This window comes from Garra rufa, chromosome 12 (genome assembly GCF_049309525.1).
Source record: "Garra rufa chromosome 12, GarRuf1.0, whole genome shotgun sequence".
Lineage (NCBI taxonomy): Eukaryota > Metazoa > Chordata > Actinopteri > Cypriniformes > Cyprinidae > Garra > Garra rufa.
Genome location: NC_133372.1, coordinates 29,212,081 through 29,237,176, shown reverse-complemented (window position 1 = coordinate 29,237,176; position 25,096 = coordinate 29,212,081). Strand labels below are relative to the sequence as shown.

Genomic DNA, 25,096 nt, shown 5'->3' with positions numbered 1-25,096 from the left:
ACCCAATGGTTCAGACATTGTACTCTGAAGGTGGTACCATGTATCAGGATGATAATGCACCAGTACACACAGCAAGACAGGTGACAGAGTGGTCTGATGAACAAGAAAAGTGAAGTTGGACATCTCCCATGGCATGCATAGTCACCAGATCTGAATATTATTGTGCCACTTTGGGGTGTTTTGGAGGAGCGAGTCAGATAACATTTTCCTACACCAGAATCATATAGTGACCTGACCCCTGATCTGCAAGAGGAGAATGGCTCAAAATGCCTTTGGCAGCTGTGCAGGACTTGTATATGACAATTCCAAAGACGAAATGCTCTATTGGCCAAAAAAAGGAGGCCCAACACCATACTAACTGTGGTCTAAAACCAGGTGTTTCAGTTTCATTGTCCAACCCCTGTATCTCCACATATGATCATAGAGCTTAACTAGAGTGACCATCAGGTTCTTGGTCACCACTTTAACCAAAGCCCTTCTCCATCAGTTGCCAAGTTTGGCCAGGAGGCCAACTCTAGGAAAGAGCCCTGGTTGTTTTCAAACTTCTGCCATTAATGTTAATAAAGACTACATGCTTCTGTGAGCCTTCAATGCAGCGGATTTTTTTCTGAATTTTTCCCCAGATGTGTGGCTTGATGCAATCCTGTTTCTGAGCGCTAAAGGCAGTTTTTATACCTTATTTTTTGGCCTTAGTCATTGCTCTGATATGCATTTTCAGCTGTTAGACCTTTTATTAAAATGTGTGCCTTTCCAAATCATACACATTTAATTGAATTTGCCACAGGTTAACTTCACTTGAAGTGTAGCAACAGTTTAACTGTCCCAGATAAGGGTATGAATACTTTTGCAATGGAATCATTTAATTTGTTTTATTTGTAATAAATTTGCAAAGATGTTAAAAAACAGTTTTTTGCTTTTTTATGGTGTATGAAGTGTAGATTGATGTGGGATAAAAAGCAATTTAAAGCAGTTCAACATAAGGCAGCAACATGACAAAACGGGGAAAAAATGAGTGAATACTTTTGAAAGGCACTGCATTTCTAGATAAATATAGAGAGTAATAAATTCAGTAATACACAACCGCTCAAAATATTGGGGTCACTAAGATTTATTTATTTTTTTAAAAATCAATAATTTTATTCAGCAAGGATGCATTCAATTGATGAAAAGTGAAAGAAAAGACTTTCTTTCTTTCTTTCTTTCTTTCTTTTTTAATAAAAGCTGTTCTTTTCAACTTTCTGTCCATGAAAGAAACCTACTGAGGACTTGAGTAATGGCTGTTGAAAATTCAGCGTTGCCATCACAGGAATAAATTACATTTTAAATACATTAACCCTCGGTTTCACAGACAAGGCTTAAGCATAGTCCTAGACTAAAATATAAGTCTGAGCCGTTTCAGCTGAAAGAAACTTGCACTGACTGATCTTAAAATATATCAGTGCTTTCGTTTTGTCTAAAGATGCACACCAGCAATGTTTTTTTCTAGGCCACGTTTTTTTAAATGACTTCTGTTCTAATTGAACTATGGAGTAATCCTGTCTTAGTCTAAGCCCTGTATGTGAAACCAGGCCTAGTTATTCTAAATTGTACTAATATTTCACAATATTATTGTTTTTACACTATTTGTGACCAGAAATGCAGAATTTGTGAGCATTAGAGACTTCTATTAATAACATTTAAAAACCTTATAGACCTCAAAGTTTCGAACTATAGTGTGAATTTCTTTTTTTTTAATTACATTTTCAAATTTGAATATGTTTTGCTATATGAATTCAAACTCAGTAATTAAAACTGGGATTAAAAAAAGCACGTAATACACTTCTAAATACCTCATAACCCTGTTTACCTGAACTCTGGTAAACATGTTTTGGGATGAACTGAAATGCTGACGGCAAGGCCAGATCCAGTCATACAACATCTATACCCGAACTTGACTTCTCTACACCAGTAGAGCATTAAACCTTATTAAGATGTGTGGCTGGTGAGGAAGAGTTTGGGTAAGGTAGCTATAAGAAGTTGTGTTAGTCCTTGGGAAGGTCATTCTTAATCAGAGTATGAGCCTCTAGGCCTTTCTATGAATATACGTTTATCACAAATGCTGACGGCTGCACACTCACATGCCGCCCAACAAGAAGAGGCAGCTCTATCGGCATGCTTATCGACAGCTTTCTGGAGAACCCTTTTGATCCACAGATACAGCTCTGTCCAGCAGAGTCAAGGCCAGCAGCATTCTGCACCACAATCCCAGAGCTTCAAGAGGGATATAGCGGCTGAAGTGCACAGTTTTTTTTCTGATGCTAAAATACTTTCTCATAGCCCAGCTTAATATGCGTAAATGAAGCTCTCGTAGCTTTATTATATTATGGTTGAGCCACTGATGTCACATTGACTATTTTAACGATGTCCTTATTACCTTTCTTAAACATGGTAGCTGCGTTGCTGTCTTTACACAGTCAGAAAGCTCTGGGATTTCATCAAAAATATCTTGATTTGTGTTCCAATCAAAGTCTTAAGGGTTTGAAATGACATAAGGGTGAGTAATTAATGACAGAATTTTCATTTTTGGGTAAACTATCCCTTTAATGCCGCTAAAAACATGCTAACATTGACAGTCCTAGCTGTCACCAGCACACACAGAAGTAAACAGAGGTCAGTGAAACCTGTCAATCGACATTGCCTCACACAAAGCCTGAATCTGTGGGGAATCAGGATGATCTTTACCGTCTCATTCCATTGATCCACTTGTCTCTATTTTATTGACACATTTGCCACTGAACAAAGGAACATAATTCTGATTTATGCCACTAAAATGCACTTTAACAACCCGATGATGCAGATGTGTGTGTGTGTGTGAGGCTATAATGATCAGCTCAGGTTTGACCTGAATCCATCTAAAACCCAAACGCCCTGATCCCATTAGCAGGAATGCTGGGATCTCTTCAGCATTCTGTCCACGCTGCTCCTGTGGGGCTGGGCTACTACAATCTAAGGGTGCCTGTACTATATGCTAATGTGATTTTGATTAACTGCCTCGCTAATGTCCCTTCACTGAGAGATGGGGAGAGGGGGAGAAATTTAAGAGTTTATCATGGTGAAACCTCCCAGTCATATTTAGCTTTGTATGGTATGAGGGAGCCTGATTAATTCTGATGTCCTAACCTGACAGGAAATTGCTATGCTAATCAATTTGTCTGGCGACTCTTTAACATTTAAAGAGGGACTGAGTGGAGCTAAGGGGAGGTGCTACATTTCTCTTACATACTATACAAACTGTACATCACTGTCAAGCAGAAAGACATGAGAAGATAAGCATGCATTGCAACATTGCATCTCTTGTGAAAAAGCGATTGAACCACTGATTTGACATGGATTTTTTTTTTAACAATTTCCTTACTACCATTCTGGGCCTTGTACGTGGTAGTTGTGTTGCTGTCTATGCAGCAGAAAGCTCTTGATTTCATCAAAAAATATCTTAATTTGTGTTCCGAAGATGAACAAAGGTCTTACAGGTTTGAACATGAGGGTGAGTAATTAATGACAGAATTTTTATTTTTGGGTGAACTATCCCTTTAAGTATGTTAAGTAATAGTTATAAAAGCGTACCATCTTTACTAGGGATGTAACAATTTATCAATATCGTGATACCACGATAGCACTGTCTTGATATTATCGTGGTCACATGATAATATGAAACAATAGGTATTCCAGGCAAAAAGCGTAGTTTTAAAAACTTAAAAGGTCTTTAAAGTTGTGTTGTGGGCCATGCTTTGACAGGGTATCTCAGATATTTAACTACACTGATATTCTATGGTAAAATAAGCTTCATGACTACTGATGATGGTTTCTTTTCTTGAATTTATGGAAAGAAGCAGCAAACACTTAAATATCAGGTATGGTTGATTGTTTCGCTTGCTGAACAGAATCTGTGTTCAAGAATGACACAAAGTCTGTACACATCTCTGGTTTGATCAGTGTGCACAATGTGTCTTTGACCTTTATTATGTATGCTTCGAATACACTGTGTTGTAAAAATACAAATTATCAAAAAAAAAACATTATTTTACTCTCCTCACATTCTTTGTTACCTGCCTCAAAGTAACAGCCACACAGATGGGCAATTAGGGCACAATCCTTTGTCTCTCAAGCATAAATCACTAAATATTCATGACAAATGTCACTCCTTCGCATATTCTCTTTCTATCACAAAACATGTCTTTTTTTTTGTGAATAAGTAAGCTGGGATGATTTTCTCATTATTTTGAAGCAAATATTCTAACCTACAAGACTGATCACTCAAAAGTCTTCTTCAGGACTATTCAGTAGGTTTTATGGCATTATTTCAGCTACATTTATTTTCCCAAAACACACTAACCACGCATATTTAAAAAAAAAATGCAAACATGTACATCCATCTTGCTCACATATTATTGTAGCACAATTTGTGGTAAATGCAAAAAAAATTCTCAAGGCCGCCAAAACCACCTCAGAACCCAGAGGGTTATTATTATATTCTAACTTGTTTGGCTTCCTAAAACACCAGTGCAAATGTAATTTACTTATTTAAAATACTTAGACAGTATATCACAAATAAAAAGAGAGTTGAGTTGAGTTGAGTTGAGTTGAGTTGAGTTGAAGTTTTCAAGTTTAAAGTGCAAGGCAAATTTTCTTAGTTGGAGCTCCTAATATTGAACTTTCAAAATGCATTTAATAGAATCATTTAATTTTCACATTTACAAAATTGTAAATTTGATCCAATTCTACATTTGTCTTTTTTTTTTTGAATAATCACAATAAATATCGTATTGTGGACTTCATATCGCATTATCATCGTATTGTGAGATTTTGATATCGCTACATCTATAATCTTTACACTTAGGTAGTCTTTCATTTTATTAACAGTATATTCTTAAACAGTTATTTTTAAAGCCTTACAATATGAAGCACAAGTGCATATTCAGTACAATTAAGCATACTTCATTTTCACAAAGGAACATTTGCAATTAAGAAAAAATGCGACTGTTCTAATGACTAAAGTTTCAATCTAAACATTTACATGCGATGTGCGCACAATCAAATCATAATCATAAACTCATTAAAGTTAAAATAGCTTGAAAACAAATTGCATTGGAAAGTGCTTCAACACATCTCCACTCCATAGCGAATTCATAAAACATACCACAATACCAGATGTCGCACTTATGGACAAAGAGAAATAAATGTGGTAGGTTGAAACAGAGTTGACAAAAAAAAAAATCTATAAACAGGATTTTTTCCTCTAAGCAGTACAGCAGAATAATTAAAACATGCTGAACACTGGTGTGGACTTAGAGCTAACCTATAGTAACATGTCTCCATGGTGCTTTGCACCAATTAAGCTAATAACACCAAATCAATACACACTCAATACTATTTGGGTGAAGGGGAAAGACTTCCGCTGTCATTACTTTTTATTGACCCAAAGTGATAAGGTGAGCAGCTGATTAAAATTACGCCTAAAATGATATAAAAGTAATAAATTGATGAGAGGTACAATGTAAAAAAAAAAGCCGTAAAATTTACGGTAAAAACCTGGCAGCTGTGGTTACCAGAATGTTCCTGTAAAAAATACGGTAGCAATGTTTTACATTTTACGGTTTTCACTTAAATTTACAGATAAATACCGAAATTTCACTGATATAATGGTAATGTACTGAAATCTGTTTTGTACCTTTGTAATACACTGATAACCACCAAAAGCAGGTGGTGATGACATCTCATGATGAACCAAAGCCCATCACAAGGAGATTTTAAATAACAACATATATAGAAGGTGCACAGTGTCATTCAGACAAACACTAAACACCATCACGGTAACATACATAAAACTGAAATAATGCAAAAAATATTAATTTAATAACATTAGATGTAACATACAACCCTAATGTACAAACTTGCCAAGAAAAAACTAAGTAGAAAAAGTTATTTCAACAAAAAAACATCAAATAAAAAAAAAAATAAAAACAGGGAATTCTGGCAATTTACGGTTATTCACTGTAAATTTTACGTTCTTTTTTATTTCCAAAAACGGTATCCTCCCGTAAAATTACATGCACAGTTCTTCACCGTATATAGAAGGGGAACTTACCGTTAACCATTTCACAGGTTTTTACCGTAGCATTTCTACAGTTTTTTTTTACCGTTAAATTCACAGTCATTTTTTACAGTGAATTTCAACAATTACATTCATTCAGGCAGAGGGAGAAGATTAAAGTGGAAGGCGAATCCACTGTGCGAGTCTGCCATATTCCATAAGAGATAGAGGAGAGGAGAGAGCTGCCATTTATATCAATAAAACTCCCCTGTGTCTCCACTTCTCTTCACCACTCAACCCATAAGGGAATAAATCTGATACAAATCAGAGTGAGATGGATAGAAATGGACAGAGAGCAACAGAGCGTTGGGGGAAGATGAAGAAATATGGCAGAATGAAGGGATGAAAATGAAGACAACACAAGAAAGAGAGAGCAAGCATTACAGACTCGTGACAGCGGGAAAATCAGCTGGCGGGAAGGTTTTATACATTTTGATGGCTATACGGTATAATACAATCAAGAGTGTATCAGAAACAATATTATGCCACACAATGAATGGATGGCGGTTTAACACTGACATAAATAAGAAAGACTATTATCATGGTAAAAAAGTTAAAAGTATCATGGCATTACCATGTACCACACTTATATATTTACACACACCGTTTAAAGGTTTGGTTTCAACTTGATTTTTCTTTATTAATTATTATCATGGTAACACTTTACAATAAGGTTCATTAGTTAACATTAGTTAACTACATTAGTTAACATGAACTAAGAACAATACTTCTACAGCATTTATTCATTTTAGTTCATGCTAATTTCAGCATTTACTAATGCATTATTAAAATCACAAGCTGTTTGTTAACATTAGTTAATGCACTGTGAACTAACATGAACTAAGAATGAAAAACTGTATTTTTATTACCAAACATTAACAAAGATAAATAAACAGTGCAATAAATGTACTGTTCATTCATGTTTGTTAAAACATTAACTAATGTTAACAAGTGACACCTTATTGTAAAGTTGTTAGGTACCATTATGATTAATATTATTGTTTTTGAAAGTACTTAATTTATTCAGAAAAGAATGCAACTTTCAAAAAAAAAAAACACTTTTTAACAGTACTGTATATGAATAAAAAATTATGTTGCAATTTTATTTATGTATTGACTTAAGAACGACTTTTAGTTATTATTTTTCAGTATTTTTTATATTCAAGTTTTAGTTCAAATCTTTATTGTCATTGTACCTTCACAACAAAATTAATGTTCTACTAAATTCAAATAAATGTAAAGTTATTTAGGTTATTTTAAATTAAATTAAAGTTATACTGAATATAAATGAATTACAAAAATTATATAAATATAAATATACACTACCGGTCAAAAGTTTGGGGTCAGTAAATTTTTCTTCTTTTTATTTTTATTTTTTTTGAAAGAAATTAATACTTTTATTCACCAAGGGTGTGTTAAATTGATAAAAAGTGATAGCAAATACTTACATTGTTAGAAAATATTTATATTTTGAATAAATGCTGTTCTTTTGAGCTTTTTATTCATCAAAGAATCCTGAAAAAATATCACAATTTCTAAATAAATACTTTGCAGGGCAACTGTTGCAATAAATAATCCAATATAGATCCAATATAGTAATAAATCAGTATATTAGAATGATTTCTGAAGGATCATGTTACACTTAAGAGTAATGGCTGATGAAAATTCAGCTTTGCATCACAGGAATAAATTATATTTTAAACTATATTACAATAGAAACCATTATTTTATATTATAATAACATTTCGCAATATTACTTTTTTTTTCTATATTTTTGATTAAATAAATGCAGCACTGATGAGCATAAGAGACTTTCTTTAAAAAAAATTACAACTCTTACTGACCCCAAACTTTTGACCGGTAGTGTATATAAGAAATATATAATATATATTTATTATATTTTATTTTATATTTATTATTTATATATATTTTATTTATAATTTATTGTACATATATTATATACTGCCTTTTGAATCAAAACTGGTGTTATTTGATCAAAAATCCAGAAAGATAGTAATACTGTGAAATATTATTTCAATGATCCTTCAGAAATCATTCTAATATGCTGATTTATTATCATGTTGAACATATGCTGCTTAATTTTGTTTTGGAACCTGTGACACCAGGATTCTTTGCATCACTTCAGCTTTGCATCGCAGGAATAAATTATATATTTTTTTTGTATTTTTGATCAAGCAAATGCAGCCTTAAAGAGAATTCTTTAAAAATCATTAAAAATCGTACTGATCCAAATGTATTACAAATTACAATTATTAAAGAACAGAACTGCATATTTGTAAAAAATAAAAAAATAAAAAAAATAAAATAAGGATATGAAATAAGTGGTATTACCAACTTTTGCCATCACTATACAATTGTACCACCTCGGCACTTTATGCAAAAGATGCGACAGAAAAACAAAGAAAGATGCTGATGAAAAAGCTGGTGGGCAGGGGTGCGTCCAGACAAATGAAGTGCGTCAGATGCCACTATAACACCATTGCTGTTAGCGGACATGCTGATCCGGCACAAATGACAGTCTAAAACACATGCACATGCAAAACCACATTTACAGCTTCATTAGTCTGTGGTGAGACATTTAAAGACACACGTTTCCCCAAACACGCACCATATTGAAAAACTGTGAAACTAAACCATGGGATGGAATAGATTTCAGACTGTGAGGGCTTAGGCTACTACTAACACACACAAGGCCAGTGATCAAGCAAAACAGCACGTTGCGATCGGCTACCCTTGTCTGTGTGCACACACAAGCACGCCCCTAAATTGATGTCTAGGGCAAACACATGACAGAAATCCTATAAGCTGTAAATCGATAGTCTCGGTCTTGCTTTAATTACACATTCTCTGGCTCTCAAGCGGGTCTCTACAGATTTGGCCCACTGGAGGTATAATCTTAACAATGCGAGGGGAAATACAGTGGATTATTGCACTGGAGGGTCACGTTTCTGAACAAGCTGACATTTAAACGACACATTTAAAAGAAATTAGAAATCATAATGTCAGGGGGGAAAAAAACAAGGAGGAACATTAGCAAAAGAAATAGCACAGTGCCCTATGGATGTATTCAATAATTCATGACTAAATATTGCTTCAAGTGGACAAAAACAGCACTTAATGTATTCTTGCATGCAAATAAAGATGATCTGAATACAAATCTCTGCGGTCTTCCAAAATCATTTCTTTCTGAATTCTCAAATTAGTTTTAAAAGCACAAAAACACATTTGAATCAACTTTTTTAAATAAATGTCTGCTTGTTAAATGTGTTGTCCTTGTTTTTGACTTACAAACTGAAGAAGCTGTTTTTTGATTGTGATGTAGCAGCACTTCAAGCCACATGCATGAAAAACAAGTCAACCCTTTCTCTGTTGCAATCACGCCTGTATGCGATTCATACTACACTCCCATGAATCATTAATGTGGCAGACCAGTTTTGAAAGTCAAATGGCATCACTTCAAATGTTTGGCACTCAACTTGGGTTTATGAGCACTGGATGCTTCCCCAATATATAGGTTTGTAGGCAGTCTCTGGCTGCATGCTCAGGTCAAACGCTGCGGGTCGCACTCTGACGGCCAGTGTGCATCAAAGCATTTTACGAACCGAGCCAGACGTAGATGATTCCCTTCTATTGAAATCACACAAAATGAACCCCACTGTCCTGTGCCAGAGGGCTTGTAAATAGGATTCCACATTTGGGGCATCTCCAGTGAATTCGGATTCAAAGAGCGCAGATGCAAGCATAGAGTAGACAGTGGAGCATGAGATGAGCAAATCTCAGCTTTAGCAAAGAATTAATTAGTAATAAATCAACATTTGCTTTATTACAGAACCACAACTGTAATACTCTTCAAGGACACTGCACATTAAAATGAAAAAAAAAAAAATGACACTTCACCTTACAGTACTCAGTTAAAGTTTTCTGACTCACATGATAAGTGTGTGCATGCAATTACTCGATATTATATAGCCACAAGTGTTGTCTTCTTAATAAAGGTAAATCTAAGCTTATTTCCTGTCTTTTTTGAAACATTCAGTGGGTGACTCAACATACAACAAAGGTTGAATCAAAGCGGCTGCCTTTTTAAAGGTCCACTGAAGTGCCTTGAAACGTGCAGCGTTATTCTATGTGTTGACGTAATTTTCAACTGAAACAGGAAAACAGGGAGCATAGCAAGCAGCTGTGAACAAGTAACTGATTTCAGCCACAGTTTCAGTGTCTATTTATAATGAAGGGGGCGGGACGCTTCAGATTCTAGAGAGCATTCGATTGGATAGAAAGTTTGATGAGAAGCTGAAGTGCAGGGTGATGCCATCAAGTTAGAGAGTGTAAGTTTTGAATGTTTTTATCTTGTAAATGTTAATGTGAACTTATAAACACACTACCAGTCAAATGTTTTTGATTAAAGATTTTTTATGTTTTTAAAAGAAGTCTCTTCTGCTCACTAAGACTGCATTTATTTGATCCAAAGTACAGCAAAAACAGTTAAATTTTGAAATATTTTTACTATTTAAAATAACTGTTTTCAATTTGAATATGTAATTTATTCCTGTGATTTGAAAGATGAATTTTTAGCATCATTATTTCAGTCACATGATCCTTCAGAAATCATTCCAATATTCTGATTTGCTGCTCAAAAACAATTATTATTAATATCTATTATTTTATTAACAGCAATATCTGAAATAGAAATCGTTTGCATTAACATTTGTCTACTTGCGTCAGGTGAGCCATTCAGATTGAAGGATCTTCTGTCAGCAGCAGGTGGTTGCTGCTTATGTGGGGCTGATCGCTTTAATTCACCTGCAAAACTATACTGCTTTTTAGCAGGAATTGATGAATACGATAAAGACAGAGAAAAAAAGGGAGAGAGTGGGAGGATGAGCACATTATTCTTGACTTTAATTTTTCAGTCTTTCAAAAACAATGTAATGCTTTATACTTTTTCTTCAATGAAACGTCTTCACACAAGAAGGACATACTTGTTCCCTAAGAAGAACTGCCCTCAGACAAAGCATTTTTCTCATTTTTAAGCAAACCTTGGTATTAAGACTTGTATGGCTTTTTGTATAACATTAATGACGTATCTTACTGAATTATGCTGTAGAAAAACCCATGAAAGATTCACATTAATTAAAAATAGTTTTTTATACATATTTTGTCTGTTGGGGGCGTAATTATTTCAATGAAGTGAAATGGTTGCACTCTGTGAGCTACTGGCGCTACCTGTTAATATTTTTACCACAACACAACTCTATACTGATACGATGACAGGTGGCGATAGATATAAGCGTAGGCTAAAAAAAAAACAAATGCCATACTATAAATTTTTTTCCCACACTTGATATCAAGTGAAATCAGCGATGAAAAGCTCCTTCAGTGGCCGCAGCATCATGACATGTTTACATCCTGTCAGGATGGCATCAAATGTTTCTTGTCTCTGCCGTTTGTAAGCTATTTCAGTAGCTGTGGTCTACTAGAAGCCTCAAAGGCATGGGCTAAAGTGGAGAGAACAAAGACGCAGGTCTTTAGGAAGTTTTTTTCGTTCACAGGCATGTTACCATTCTTTTCTCTTCTTCTTATTACTAGGAAAGCAGTACATCACCTCTCTTGTTGCTCTTCTACTGAAAATTACAACCAAATGATTTTTTTTTTGCGGTAAAAATAGCAACAGGTAGTGCCAGTAGCTCACAGAGCCCAGCCATTTTACATCATTGAAATAATGGCACCCCCATAGCCCAAAATATGTATAAAATGATGTGGATTTTTTAAATAACGTAAATCTTTCATGAGTTTTCCATGACATAATTTAGTAAGAGGCATAATTTACGTTATATTAAGCCATACAAGTCTTAACCCTTAAAGACCTAGAACATTTTTGGGGCACCTGAGGCACCTGTATATTTTTTTGTTTTTTCAGACCTATTCTAGCAGTCAGCATCAATTGTCATATATCATTATAAACATAAGAACTTGAACTTTATGTCTAGCTAATTTAAAATTACAAATTTCCTTTTGTTTTCTCTAAAAATTAGTGAATTTCCAGAATTTTAGGAAAAAACGCTACCAACAATTGGGTGTTTTTTACTGTGTACTCAAACAAAAACTCCTGAAGTTTAGATTTTTTTCTTTAAAAATTTGTATTTAGGTGTTTTACACTTCCAAATAAAATTTTGTCTATATATAACATTCCCCAAGCAAGTTATAGCCAATTATTACAATATTATTTAGGTGCTTTTCAGTGAAAAACAGGCCCATTTCGTTTATTGACAATATAGATCTGTCCAAAAACGTTTCAGGAGTAAAGTCATTGCAGAAACAGTGTTAAATAATAGCAAAACACAGTAAAAAATAATTTACTATTTCATAAATATATTCTTAATCCAAAAGATGAACAATAAACACAAATAGTGTAGAAAGTAGCACAAGAAAAAATGCACAAACTGTCTTGTGCAACAAAAAAATAAATAAACAATCCAAATTATTCACAAACTACACACAAAATGAGAGAGAAATATACAGAGTGCAACCGAAAAAATAGTACAAATAATCTTTAAAAACTATATAATAATTAGTTACATAATATAACAACCAAATAGATGGATCTGCTGGCTGTAGTCTGCGTCGGAATCTATTTTACCGGGACATCGCCTAGTGACCGAAAACCCACATTCCAGTGCTTTATCCGATATCTACTGTTGTTTCATCCTTGTTTTTGGTTTGTTTTATGTCAAAGGGCTCTGTCGTGAGTATTTCTGTACATTTTCAAAGAATGCTGTCATGCAAATGTGTTATTTTGCGTTTGTTTTCATGCACGCAAGACACACTTTGCTTTCACTTTGCGTCTGTTCAGATCTGCAAAGAAACATACTAATCGGTGGTTCAAAAGACCAAAACCTATGTTTATTGGTTGAATAGATGACAGTTTGAACCAATCGGGGCACAGGGGTGGGACTAAGCATCAACAATCGTTCCTGTTTGGCTCAGAGGACCAAAACGTGTTGATTTCATCTGACGAATCAGTGCTGAGGAAATGTGATGACGTAATCACGCTTACTACGGAGCCTCTGAATATCCAAATGAGACAAATGCGATATCACTGAAAAGAGCAGACTCTGTACTTTACGAGACTTTTTAAAGCATTCAAATTGGATTAGCGGTTCAAAAGTTATTAAACATTTAAGACCAATAGTTATTTTTAGCCGCCGGCGGCTGTCTCGGTCTTTGAGGGTTAATAACTGGGGTTCACTTTAATTTGTGTTATGTAAAATATCTTAAATGTAATGTAAAAATATCCAAAGCAACATTATTCATCCAATGAGCTTACATTATTGTTAAACAGCAACGTCATTATTCCAGACCATTTAGCAGTTTTGTAATATGAAATCTTTGCAGATATCAAGTCAATGAGTATCACACTTTACACCAACCTATTTCCAACAAAGATTACAAAGAAATCCAGCCACATACATCAAACTGACACCACACCATAGTGCTGATTCAATAGAAACCCTGTGCAAGATGGTCATTAAGACCTAAAGAGACTTGAAATGGTGGTCTGGCTCTAGGCTGCAGAAAGTGATGGAGGATCAATAGGGAACTGGTGAGATCAAGGGTCACTAATTACAAGCAAAAATGAAATTGATGTAATCACACAAAGGATGTTCAGAGAGCATTTTTACTAAGGCAGATGTCTAAACCCGATCTTTTTCTACAGATCGTGTCCAGTGGGGCACAATTAACCACGCTATCCATCCATCACATTGATCAATCCAGGAATGATCGGTGTCGAGGCAAACACCGCAGATGTTTGTTCTCCTGAGATTACAGGGGAAGTTGACAGCTTCCTGTTCCTTCTGACCTCTGTTGGCTTTTGTAAACTTGTAAAGGTGACATGTTTAATTATTTATGATCTTCCCCTACAAGAAGATACATGCATACAAAGGACATTTCAACTCAATGCACACTCACAAACCCACTCATGCCTGCCAAACTGACCATGCAAGTAAGCACAGAGCCCTGAAGTCCATGTTTCCACGTCTTCTACCAATTAAATGTGACTGCAGGGAATAAAGCCTCTTGACCCAATCCAACCAGTCCTTTGAACAGTTTGAGCAACCCACTTTAAAATCCCAGAGTGCTTGACAGCCAGTTAATGTCACTTTGACATGACCTGCTCTCATGAGACGCCTCAGCCTTTGATAGGTTTAGTTCAACACTAATTAGTCTGACAGTCTGGGAAAACATAAACAAAAGCAATGTTGATTAGTTAATTATGAGATATAAGAGAGTTCGAAGAGCTATTCTAATATGTAATTGTGTCTTTGTTTTAGACAAAGTGGATTTCTAAATTGGTTGCTGAATTGGTTTATTTCTCTATACAACAAGCCCATACAAATTTGCACGTGCCCTGGCACATTTATGAGCCAAGTAGATTTAGAATACAGCTTCCAAAAAAGCAAGTAAAATTGTAAAAAAAAAAAAAAAAAATCTATATATATTTATAGCGGCAAGCAGCGATTACCGGGGTTAAAGCGCTTAAGGCATGTAAGCACATAAGGAAAAATACATTGCATATTACTTAGCAAGGCTGTAGCCACCCAAAATCAATGATTATAAAAACATTTTTGTCAAATCCAGGTAATTTACCATAGAAGTATGATGCTTTGTAAAGTTTATGACTGTTATAGCACCAGCTGTGGTCCAATGTCCTTAAAACTTTGCATGTTCTTTTAGAATCACCTGTTGCATGTGCTCACCAGGTTTTGTGAAGTTTTAAGCTTTCCTTTAGGCTTTATAGGGTTTTGGTTCAATTTGGACAGGCCCCTTTTCTTAACGACCCAGTTTTAGCTTCACAAAGGGTAAATACATTTTTTTTTTGATAATTATTGACCTAGAGAGTCCAGGGAATTGTATTGCAATGTTTTTTTTTCCAGATTGAGTGAAAAAGGACTAGTTCACAAAAGAAGGTTTTTCTTTTTTTACATCTTCTCAATCATTTAACAAATGATTTGATTGACAGCATTGGTTCTAGAGGCAAAGTCATCCAGAATGAGGAGTTCTATCATATGATACAAATATCATGTGTATGAAGGAAAAAACATACAATCATTTTACGCCCTTGAAAATGCTATATCGCACACAGTGGCCAATTTCTATTAAATTTCTCAAAGACCTTTGGGGCAGAGAGTCAAAATTTATCTACCAATGGCGGCCATGTTTTTTCGAGATATGCAAATGTCCTTACAGACACTTGTGGTAATTTGGACCAAGACCACGCACAGCAATTTTCATGATGATAGGACAAATGGTTTTGTACTTAAAGCCATTTTAATGCTTTTTTCCCTCTTATAGTGCTAAGCACTGTGACTTTTTCTTGTGACCTCGACTTGAGCTCTTATATAAGTGTTCTGAGTTTGGCGAAGCTATTTCATTCCGTTCAGAAGTTACAGTATAGGCATTTTACTAAAAGTGGCCCTGCTTCTTTTGAACGTTTTGGCACCGCTTTGTGACGGTGAGTCGAAAATGTAACTTTTTTTAAATAATTATTGATATTCACTCTCCAGAGAATCTTTCTGCGGTGGATTGGGTCCGACTGGAATGAAAAAGTTTTTCAAACAAATGCAAATACCCCAAAAATTCGGCTCACGATCGAATCCCCATGCATTCTCTCCGGCGTGAGCCAAGGATTCCAACGACATAAGATACTTGAGCCTGCGTTATGGACGATTTTGTACTTTTGATCTCTGTAGCGCCCCCGTCAGGCTGATTGGGGTGAGCCTCGGTGACGTTGTCGGCGGTGTGAGTACTACCATCCCTCCAAGTTTCAAGTCTTACGATTTACGAATATTTTAATTGGAGATTGCTGATCCTTGGCCATTCTAACAATTACAACAGGGTTTTAGCGCTACACAAATATATAAAATAATTTGATCCAAGTCTTGTAATTTGACCTGCGTTCATAAGAGTTTGATTCTGGCCTGTATCATTTCCTGATCCCATCCTCCTCCTACCAACTGTTTTCTGTTCTTGCTATACTATCAATAACGTGGAGAAATAATTAAAAAACAACTTGGCTCAACAGCTTCACCTTTTGTAGTCAGCAGTTGATTTCTGGCGCATGAGCTCGGTCTGATAGTGAGAAAAATCAGCACTGATGGGCGCTAAATTAAAACGCCAGCACAAACCGCGTGACTAAGAAGCAATCAGGCTGCGCTGATGCCCCGCTCTGGCAGCCGGGAATGGAGCGTGTGGCCGGGAGACTGGGGCTTGCTCTTGGGCTGCAGCAGTGCTCCTGGAGTGCGGCCACATGGGAAATTACTTCAGGGAACCGCTGCCTGAAGCATGAAATTGAACCCATCCGGTGCATCTGACTGGATCCCTCCGTAATATTTAAAATAATTATGTAGCAAAACTCCTGTGCAAGGTTATAATAGGCCCAGGCCTTTGTCTCCTGGCTCAATTTGTCACCTATCGATAGAAAAGCAACAGCGATAGAGTCTTGCAAATGATAAAATGTCACAGTGACAATGCAAACTGACAAAAGCCCTGACACAAATAAGACATTACGCACACACAAAAGAGAGATTATTTTACATATACAGAGTGAGTCCTCTGGTTTTCAGTATAAAAACACACTGAAGCATTTGTTGATGCACTTTTAAGTCAAGTGACTTTAATTAATAATGTGAATGTGTATTAATAATGTGGCTTACATTTTAGGGCTGCCACTATTGATTATTTTAGTAACTGAGTAATCTGTCGATTATTCTGACGATTAATCGGATAATAATCATTCATTTTTTTTGTGGTAATTAAAATAGACCTAAGCAAACAATGACCTTGAAAATTACTTAAAACATATATCTATGTTTTAGTTCAAATATAGTATCAAAAGCAAGTAATATGTTTTTACCGAACAAAACTTTTAAAATACATAATGTATTATAAACAATAGAACTGATGTACATTATGCATTATAACAAATGACTGCAGAGGGCATACAGTGGGACATGTTAATGTATACCATGTAAACAAAATCTTTTGTAGTTTCTCTTACTTGCACATAATGCATTTCAGTCTCAGTTTTTTAATTACAAAATCACCTAACGCAATGTCAACCTCATTGTCCTTAGTTTAAATCCAGCAGTATTTGGGGGAAAAACACCAACCAATTTCTAAGAAATAATGAATCCAATCAGACTCATGATCGTGTTAACATAAGATCAATCTAGGAGATGAACAAATTTCAGAAAGCAACATTAAGGGCAGAAGTTCATTTAAAAATTAGCCAAAGCAGAATGTTAGAATGATGGAGGACAGGTTATATAAACATACACAGAAACTCAGAATGACATATTTTGAGTGTAACTAAAGAGAAACATTGCCACAAACTGATTGAGGAGATTGTTCTCCAAAGCAGAGGTCTTGCAAGCATGTTGAATGCTTTCTGTACTAGTGTTTCTCAGAAAAAAAGCTTTACAGACATATTTTTATTTGCTCACCTGGAAGCCAATTACAGTCCAATGTCAATGCCTAAGGCAGTCTGTCTTTGTTTGTCTGGATTCAATCAACACTGAAAAAGTGTGCAGCACTCAGTTGCTAAGTTCCAATACAGAATGTGAAGGAACCTGTTTGAATGTTCAACCGTTTTAAAGCACAGCAAAAAAAAAAAAAAAAAAACACAACTATATTTTCCTCACTGAAATATGAATTAACATGTTACTATGTGGTTGCAAAGGGTGGAAAGGGCATTGTTAGGTGATTGCTAACTGTTTAAAAAAAATAGTAATAAAATTAAATAAAATTAAAATAAATTAGAAAAATATATGAAAGCCTGCCACTAAATAAAAATAAAAAGAGGTTATTGTGAATTTATCTTACAATTCAGACTTTTTTTTAGAATTGCATGATACAAACTCACAATTCTGACTTTTTGTAAACTGATATATGATATAAACGCACAATTTCAAGTTATAAAGTCAGAATTGCGAGATATTAACTAGCAATTCTGACTTTTCTTAGAATTGTGCGATATAAATTGACATGATAGTCTGCTGTAATGGCAATAAAATAAAATAAAATAAAAAAGCCTGTTTCTGCAACTGAATTAGGTCATAGCAGCTTTATCTCACAATTCTGACTTTTTTTCACAGATATGAGAGATATAAACTTGCAATATCGAGTTATAAAGTCTGACATGATAGTCTGCTGTAATGGCATGCCAATAAAATTAAATAAATATATAAAAATATATGAATGCATGTTTCTGCCACTGAATAAAAATTAAGGTTATTGCAACTTTATCTCACAATTCTGACTTTTTTTCCCCACAGATATGAGAGATATCACAATTTAAATTAAACTTACAATTCTAACTTTTTTCTAAATATGGTGTGATACAAACTCACAATTTACTTAATTGAGATGATATAACTTGCAATTTTGAGTTATAAAGTCAAGGAATGGAGTCAGAATTGTGATATAAACTGTCATTTTTCTCAGAATTGCGAATTATAGAGTCCAATTTTGAGGGGGGAAAAAAGACTTGAAATGTTCTCAGAACATCACAATTCTGCTTCTCACAGTCTATCATAATTCTTTATAACAATGTTTGAGAATATAACAATATTGAAGAAATAAAGGTTTAACAATATAAAGGCAAACCAGTTTGACCAGAGACCCTCCAAGATATGCAAATCCATCCTGCAACAGCTGGCGGGGCCGAGAAATGACCCTTCATCCAACCCTAATTTTCACACACACAGCTCTGTAAATGTGTCTTTCAAATACACACAATCACACACTTCATCAAGCTGATTAATTACCACCCAATCACGGCAAGGTACCCACCTCGTTTTTCATAATCATGCCAGCATATGATCCCAGATTTGGTTTTGTACAAGCACCTGAGTCATGTCCGCACGCTCCTGTTTATTACTTTTTAATGCAACCATAATGACTGCCCCGCTGTTCCCATTGATCAAGATATCCCATACTGAGAAACCACAAAGCCCGGGCAGTTTTTCAATATTACTTACTTAATATTAGCAGGATGAGCACAACATGATAGTCTGCTGTAATGGCATGCCAGTACTTATATTCTGCATTACCAGAGGGAGACCTATTTGAGACACAAAGAGGTGTTTGTGTGAAGAAGCCGTGAAGAACTATGATCCATGTGACTCTCTGTGACTTTGTTCAAAGGCCTCTACAGAGGTTCTCCTTCTATCAGAGCCAAGCGTATAGCAATTTTGAAAAGCAATCTAACACAGGCAAAGGGATATTGGACGAATGTGTCTGGATACTATTGCAAGCTTTGACCTTGGACTAGTGGGAATACATGTATGCATGTATGTGTGTGTGTACTATATGTCGCAAAGCTATACGAGTGCCTTTACCTCAGAGCATTTGATTAGCATTTAGAAAAGCATGTGGGCTGATTTGGATGGACATTAGCAAGCAAATCAAACAAAAGTTTCTGCAACAAATAATACGCCGGTGGAATCCACATCGTACTTGAGACAAATGGCAGTAATACACAGAATTTCACACCTGTCCATCATTGGTGATGCTCTCTGTGGGTGGGAGCTCTGAAACTAGCACAACCTGCATCCGTTTATGGCACAGTTGTCATTACCACTCCATTTCATTTTTAAAGACATGCAGAATAAGAACATGCTGAAGGAGAGAGGCAGCAGGAAGGATGTAAACAAATAATAAACCCTGGAAAATGCAATACACAGTGGAGATCAAAATTAGAGAACAAAGTCACTGTTTAGTGCTATCTGAAGTTACATAACAGAAATAGAAGGGTAGTTTTTTAAAGGGGTCCTATTATGCTTTTTCACTTTTTGAATTTTAGTCAGTGTGTGGTGTGTATGTTTGGGCATAAAAAACATCTACAAAGTTACAAATCCCAAAGTCCACTCCAAAGGGAGATATTTATTTATCTTTTTTATTATGGATGGATGCACTTTATTGGACTTCTTTTGACCGGTTGGAGAGAAACACCCGCATATTGCCATTATATTGCTTAAAAGATCCAGGACATTTTTAAATATAACTCAGATTGGATTTGTCTGAAAAAAGGAAGTCATCTATACCTAATTAGCTTGAGGGTGAGTAAATTATTGGCAAATGTAATGCATTGCATTGTGGAATACAGTATTGCACACAATGTGTACTTTTGTATACTGACCATTTTGGCATTGTAGAAAGTCAATCAGATATTCTACACATACTGAAAATACTGTTGAAAATGAGCACACTAAAGCATGGAAATACACTTTTCCAAAATAGCCTAGGTCTCCCACATCCTTTCCTAGCCATGATGTTGCAGCCAGAGGAAAAAACACAGGGAATTCATAGTTGATCAAGTTTTCGATCTGATCTTGCAATCACTGAACTGGAAGCTCCACGTTCATTCGGATGTCACGAAGTAAAGGAAAGTGAGATAGAACTGCTCCAGACTCGGAAATAAAGTAACAACTGAATCAGAGCACAAGAAATATGTGTAAAAATGTGATTTGCACGTGATCTAAGTAGACAATATCAATTACCAGTACACAAGAGAGTGAGTATGCCAGGGAGTGCGAGCATTACCGCTGCCAATTAGCAGCTGGAGCCTAATTCAGACAATGGCAAAATCACATCACATGGCCAGTGAGAAAGACTCAGTCCATAGCTTAAAATAACAATTATTGAGCTTGCCAAACAGCCACAGGCAATCCTTCTTAGAAAAACAAACTAAAAACTGGAGGTATGCACATAAAAGTCAAAACTCCAGTAACATTATCTCAGTTTATGTGCATGACAAATAGGTTTACTACAACACACAAGAGTGTCTAAATATATGGATATTCAGTAATATGAGTATTTACGAAGTCTTTGAAAGTAGAAACCTATAGGGTGACTTCTACAATAATCCAATTTGACATAAATGAATAATGGATGCAGAAGCATTATCTGCCGACAAACACATTTTAACTGCTATAAATATGAATTATTCTTGCTACTTTATCAATATAATATTCTGGTTTAAAACCAAGTGTCAAAATATCAGATCTTTTCTCTGGGCTTTGCAGTACAAATGTACCCTATTAGACCCTCTGCTGTCTATTAAGCTGTTGAAATGAATCAAACAACAATATTAACAAGAAGCGAAAGCAACTCGCTGCTCTTAATTTATTTATTTGTTTTTAATTACTGACTGTTTGTGTTTACTTGAATAAATACTTGGAAAACATTGATGCAATGCTTGAGAAATGAAGAAATACTTCAAGGCTACAGAACACTGGTGTAATTTAGTTAGTTGATATTTAGATTTACACTACCATTCAAATGTTTTAGGTGATTTATTTATTTATTTATTTTACGTTTTTTACGTCTCACCAAGGCTGTTTATTTGATCAAATACACAGTAAAAAAGTAATATTCTGAAATTAAACTACATTTAAACATACATTTATTATATAAAATGTAATTTACTCCTGTGAAGTTGAATTTTCAGCAGCCATTACTCAAGCTTTCCGTGTCACATGATCCTACAGAAATCATTTTAATATGCTGAATTGGTTTTTATTATTAATGTTGAAAAGAGCCTGTGCTGCTTTTTTTTATGAAATACAAAATTTCTAATCATTAATGGATTAATAGAAAGTTCAAAATAATGGCATTTACTGAAATCTTGTGTAACATCATAAATATCCTTACTGTCAATTTTGATACATTTAATAAATCCTTGCTAAACTAAACTGAAAAACTGGTAATAAATTAAAAAAATATTAAAAAACTAAAATAAAAAATATAAAATTAAATATAAAATTATATTTTTTCTATGGCACTGAAATTACAAGCAAGGTACAGTGATGTGCCCTTTCAAATGAAATTTGCTTAGAGGTTTACATGCTTTAATTTGGACAAATATGATTAGAATCTGTCAATAGAAAATATCACAATAAAATAAAAACAAAATCTAAAAAAAATTAAGTTAAATTAAACTAAAAATAAAATAAATGAAAATAAGAAAAATAAATAAATAAAATATAAAAACATGAAAACAAAAAAATATTAAATTAAAATTAAATATAAAATTAAATTACAATTGTTTTCCCTATGGCACTTACAATAAATCAGCTTAACTTAAATTAAAAATAAGATGAAAAACAACAGTTTTTCTATGGCACTGAAATTATAATCTAAGTCAAATTTGCTTAGAGGTTTACATGCTTTTATTTGGACAAAAATGATCAGAATCTGTCAACAGAAAACATTGCAATAAAATAAAATAAATATAAAAATATAAATATAAATATAAATATATATATAAATATAATAAAATCTAAAATAAAAAAATAATATAAAAAATGTAATTCAAATAAATTAAAAATAAAATAAACTAGATAAAATTGAATTAAATTAGAATCTGTCAACAGAAAATATCACAATAAAAAAAATCTAAAATCTAATACAAAAAATAAAAATTCAAATAATTATTTTTTTTAAATAAAATCAAAATATATATCTTTTTATGGCACTAAAATTATCATCAAGGTACAGAGATATGCCCTTTCAAATTAAATTTGCTTTTATTTGGACAAAAATTAGCAGGATCTGTCAACAGAAAATTTCACACACACACACACACACACACACACACACACACACACACACACACATGTTGGGTTTACATGTTTTATGGGGACATTCCATAGGCGTAATGGTTTTTATACTGTACAAACCGTACTTTCTATCGCCCTACACCTACCCTACACCTAAACCTAGCCCTCACAGGAGATTGTGCACACTTTTACTTCCTCAAAAAAACTCATTGTGAATGATTTATAAGCCTGTTTCCTCATGGGGACCTGAGAAATGTCCCCACAAGGTCAAAATCTACTGGTATTCCTATCCTTGTGGGGACATTTGGTCCCCACAACGTGATGAATACCAGGTACACACACACACACACACACACACACACACACACACACACACACACACACACACACACACACACACACACACACACACACACACTTATCCACTCAGATTACTCACTGCAGGTGGAGTCCGCTTCATCCGAACCATCTGGACACTCCGGTTCTCCATCACATCTCCATCGGGCCGGGACGCACTGCCCATTCTTACATGCAAAGTCTGTTGTAGCACATGTCTTTTTTGCTGTTGAAGAAAAGAGAGAAACGTAAGTATAATAGCATATACATTAAAGCAGTGTTTACACAAAATGTCTATTTGAGGTCAAAGGTCAGTTGTACTGGCTTTTTCACATGTCAAGTTCAAGTAGAAGCTGGAATTACTTTTTTTCCAACAACAGTGAAACAAACCACACTACTAAATTTAGTTTGCAGGAGATGCCATGACAAAAATAGATCACTTGAGAAACAATAATAAACTTGTACTTGATAGCAACCATTCTGGTGAGCAGTAAAAGCCGCACACTTCAGATTTAAACAACAAACGGCAAACGATATGAGGCTAAGTGCATCGTGTGTATTTGTCGTTTCTTCATGTTGCGTTTATAGTTTAATTGGGAAGAGAGTTTGAATGAATAGAACGCACGGCTCCAGCGGGAGCAATTATAAAGGCCTAGGTACACATCACTGTGAATTTATGAACCCGTACTTTTGTTTGTGTATGTGTGTGGATAAAGACTGCTTTGCTTTAAGTCCAGTAAATTTGCAGCTGGGATAAAAGAGCCTGAAGGGAGAGCGATTGATATTGTCAGCTCTCTGGGAGGGAGACCAATAAGAGATTTATCAGTCAGAGAGGACACAGTGATTTAACACTGTTCACACGTTCGGATTTTATCATGTGCATCAATTGAACACAGGCAGTGTCTGGTCTGAGTGGGTGTGCTTTTCGCGAATGTCAAATATGAACTCTGCTTTGTTTTCCCACAATCGATGCGCCTATAGTAAATCAATCAGCTGAAACAACATACTTCATTTCATTTTATTGCAAAGGTAAAATGAAACATTCTGAATCAATTTTATTTCCATAATCTTATTTAATTCTAGGGAAAATAGGACAACATCCAGACCAGACACCATGTTCTAACTATTAAATCTGCTTTTTATTCGTTAACATTTAACTATTTTTGAATTTTTCGGATCATCAGTCATCAAAGCTCGGTAAATATTGGTCACGGACACAGAGATTCACTTTAAACTTCACCAAGATGGGTTTTTAATTACTAAAAACTCCCACAGATCATGTTTTCATGCCATTTTAAGTCTTATTTTGACAACAAAGTGGTTATATCTAAGTGTGTGAGTTGTTACTTTTTAGTCTTCCAATTAATGTCATAATATTGTTCATTCAGACTGATTTGCAAATGCGGAACGCACATGAACACAAGAGGTGGGATTTATCACATGATCCAATCACAGCTGATAATAACCAGTCATATCATGATGGAGGCATTGCCTCCTCTCATGTGACTTTCCCTCATTTTTCTCAATTACCCCCCAGCAAACCCACCGCATGCTTTAGGGCAGGGGTCAGCAAGTAAGTTTGGCATCGGGCAAAAAAAAAAAATTGCCACTAGATGGCGGGCCAAAACATAGTCAAAGGAAAATTTAAAGAAACACTCCACTATTTTTGAAAATAGGCTCATTTTCCAACTACCCTAGAGTTAAACAGTTGAGTTTTACCATTTTCGAATCCATTCAGCCGATCTCCGGGTCTGGCGCTAACACTTTAATATAGATTAGCATAGATCATTCAATCTGATTAGACTGTTAGCATCTCGCTCAAAAATGACCAAAGAATTTCGATATTCAGAGTCAACTCTGCCGGCTGCAACTACACAAACTTAGTGCCGGTCACTTTCAGGAACTGAGTAATATCATTGCGCCTGCGGCAGCTGGTATGGCAGCAAAGTTCCTTGATTATTACGCCGGAATGAGAGTATAGTTCCTA

General features: G+C 34.9%; 1 protein-coding gene across 1 annotated transcript in view; it reads right to left on the bottom strand.

The window, feature by feature from the left end:
• lrp8 (low density lipoprotein receptor-related protein 8, apolipoprotein e receptor) overlaps positions 1-25,096 on the bottom strand; it is a 229,223-nt gene that overhangs the window by 93,337 nt on the left and 110,790 nt on the right. Inside the window, exon 3 of the mRNA XM_073851156.1 lies at positions 23,213-23,335. Within this exon, the coding sequence (XP_073707257.1) occupies positions 23,213-23,335 (123 nt within the window). The remainder of the gene's footprint in view (positions 1-23,212; positions 23,336-25,096) is intronic.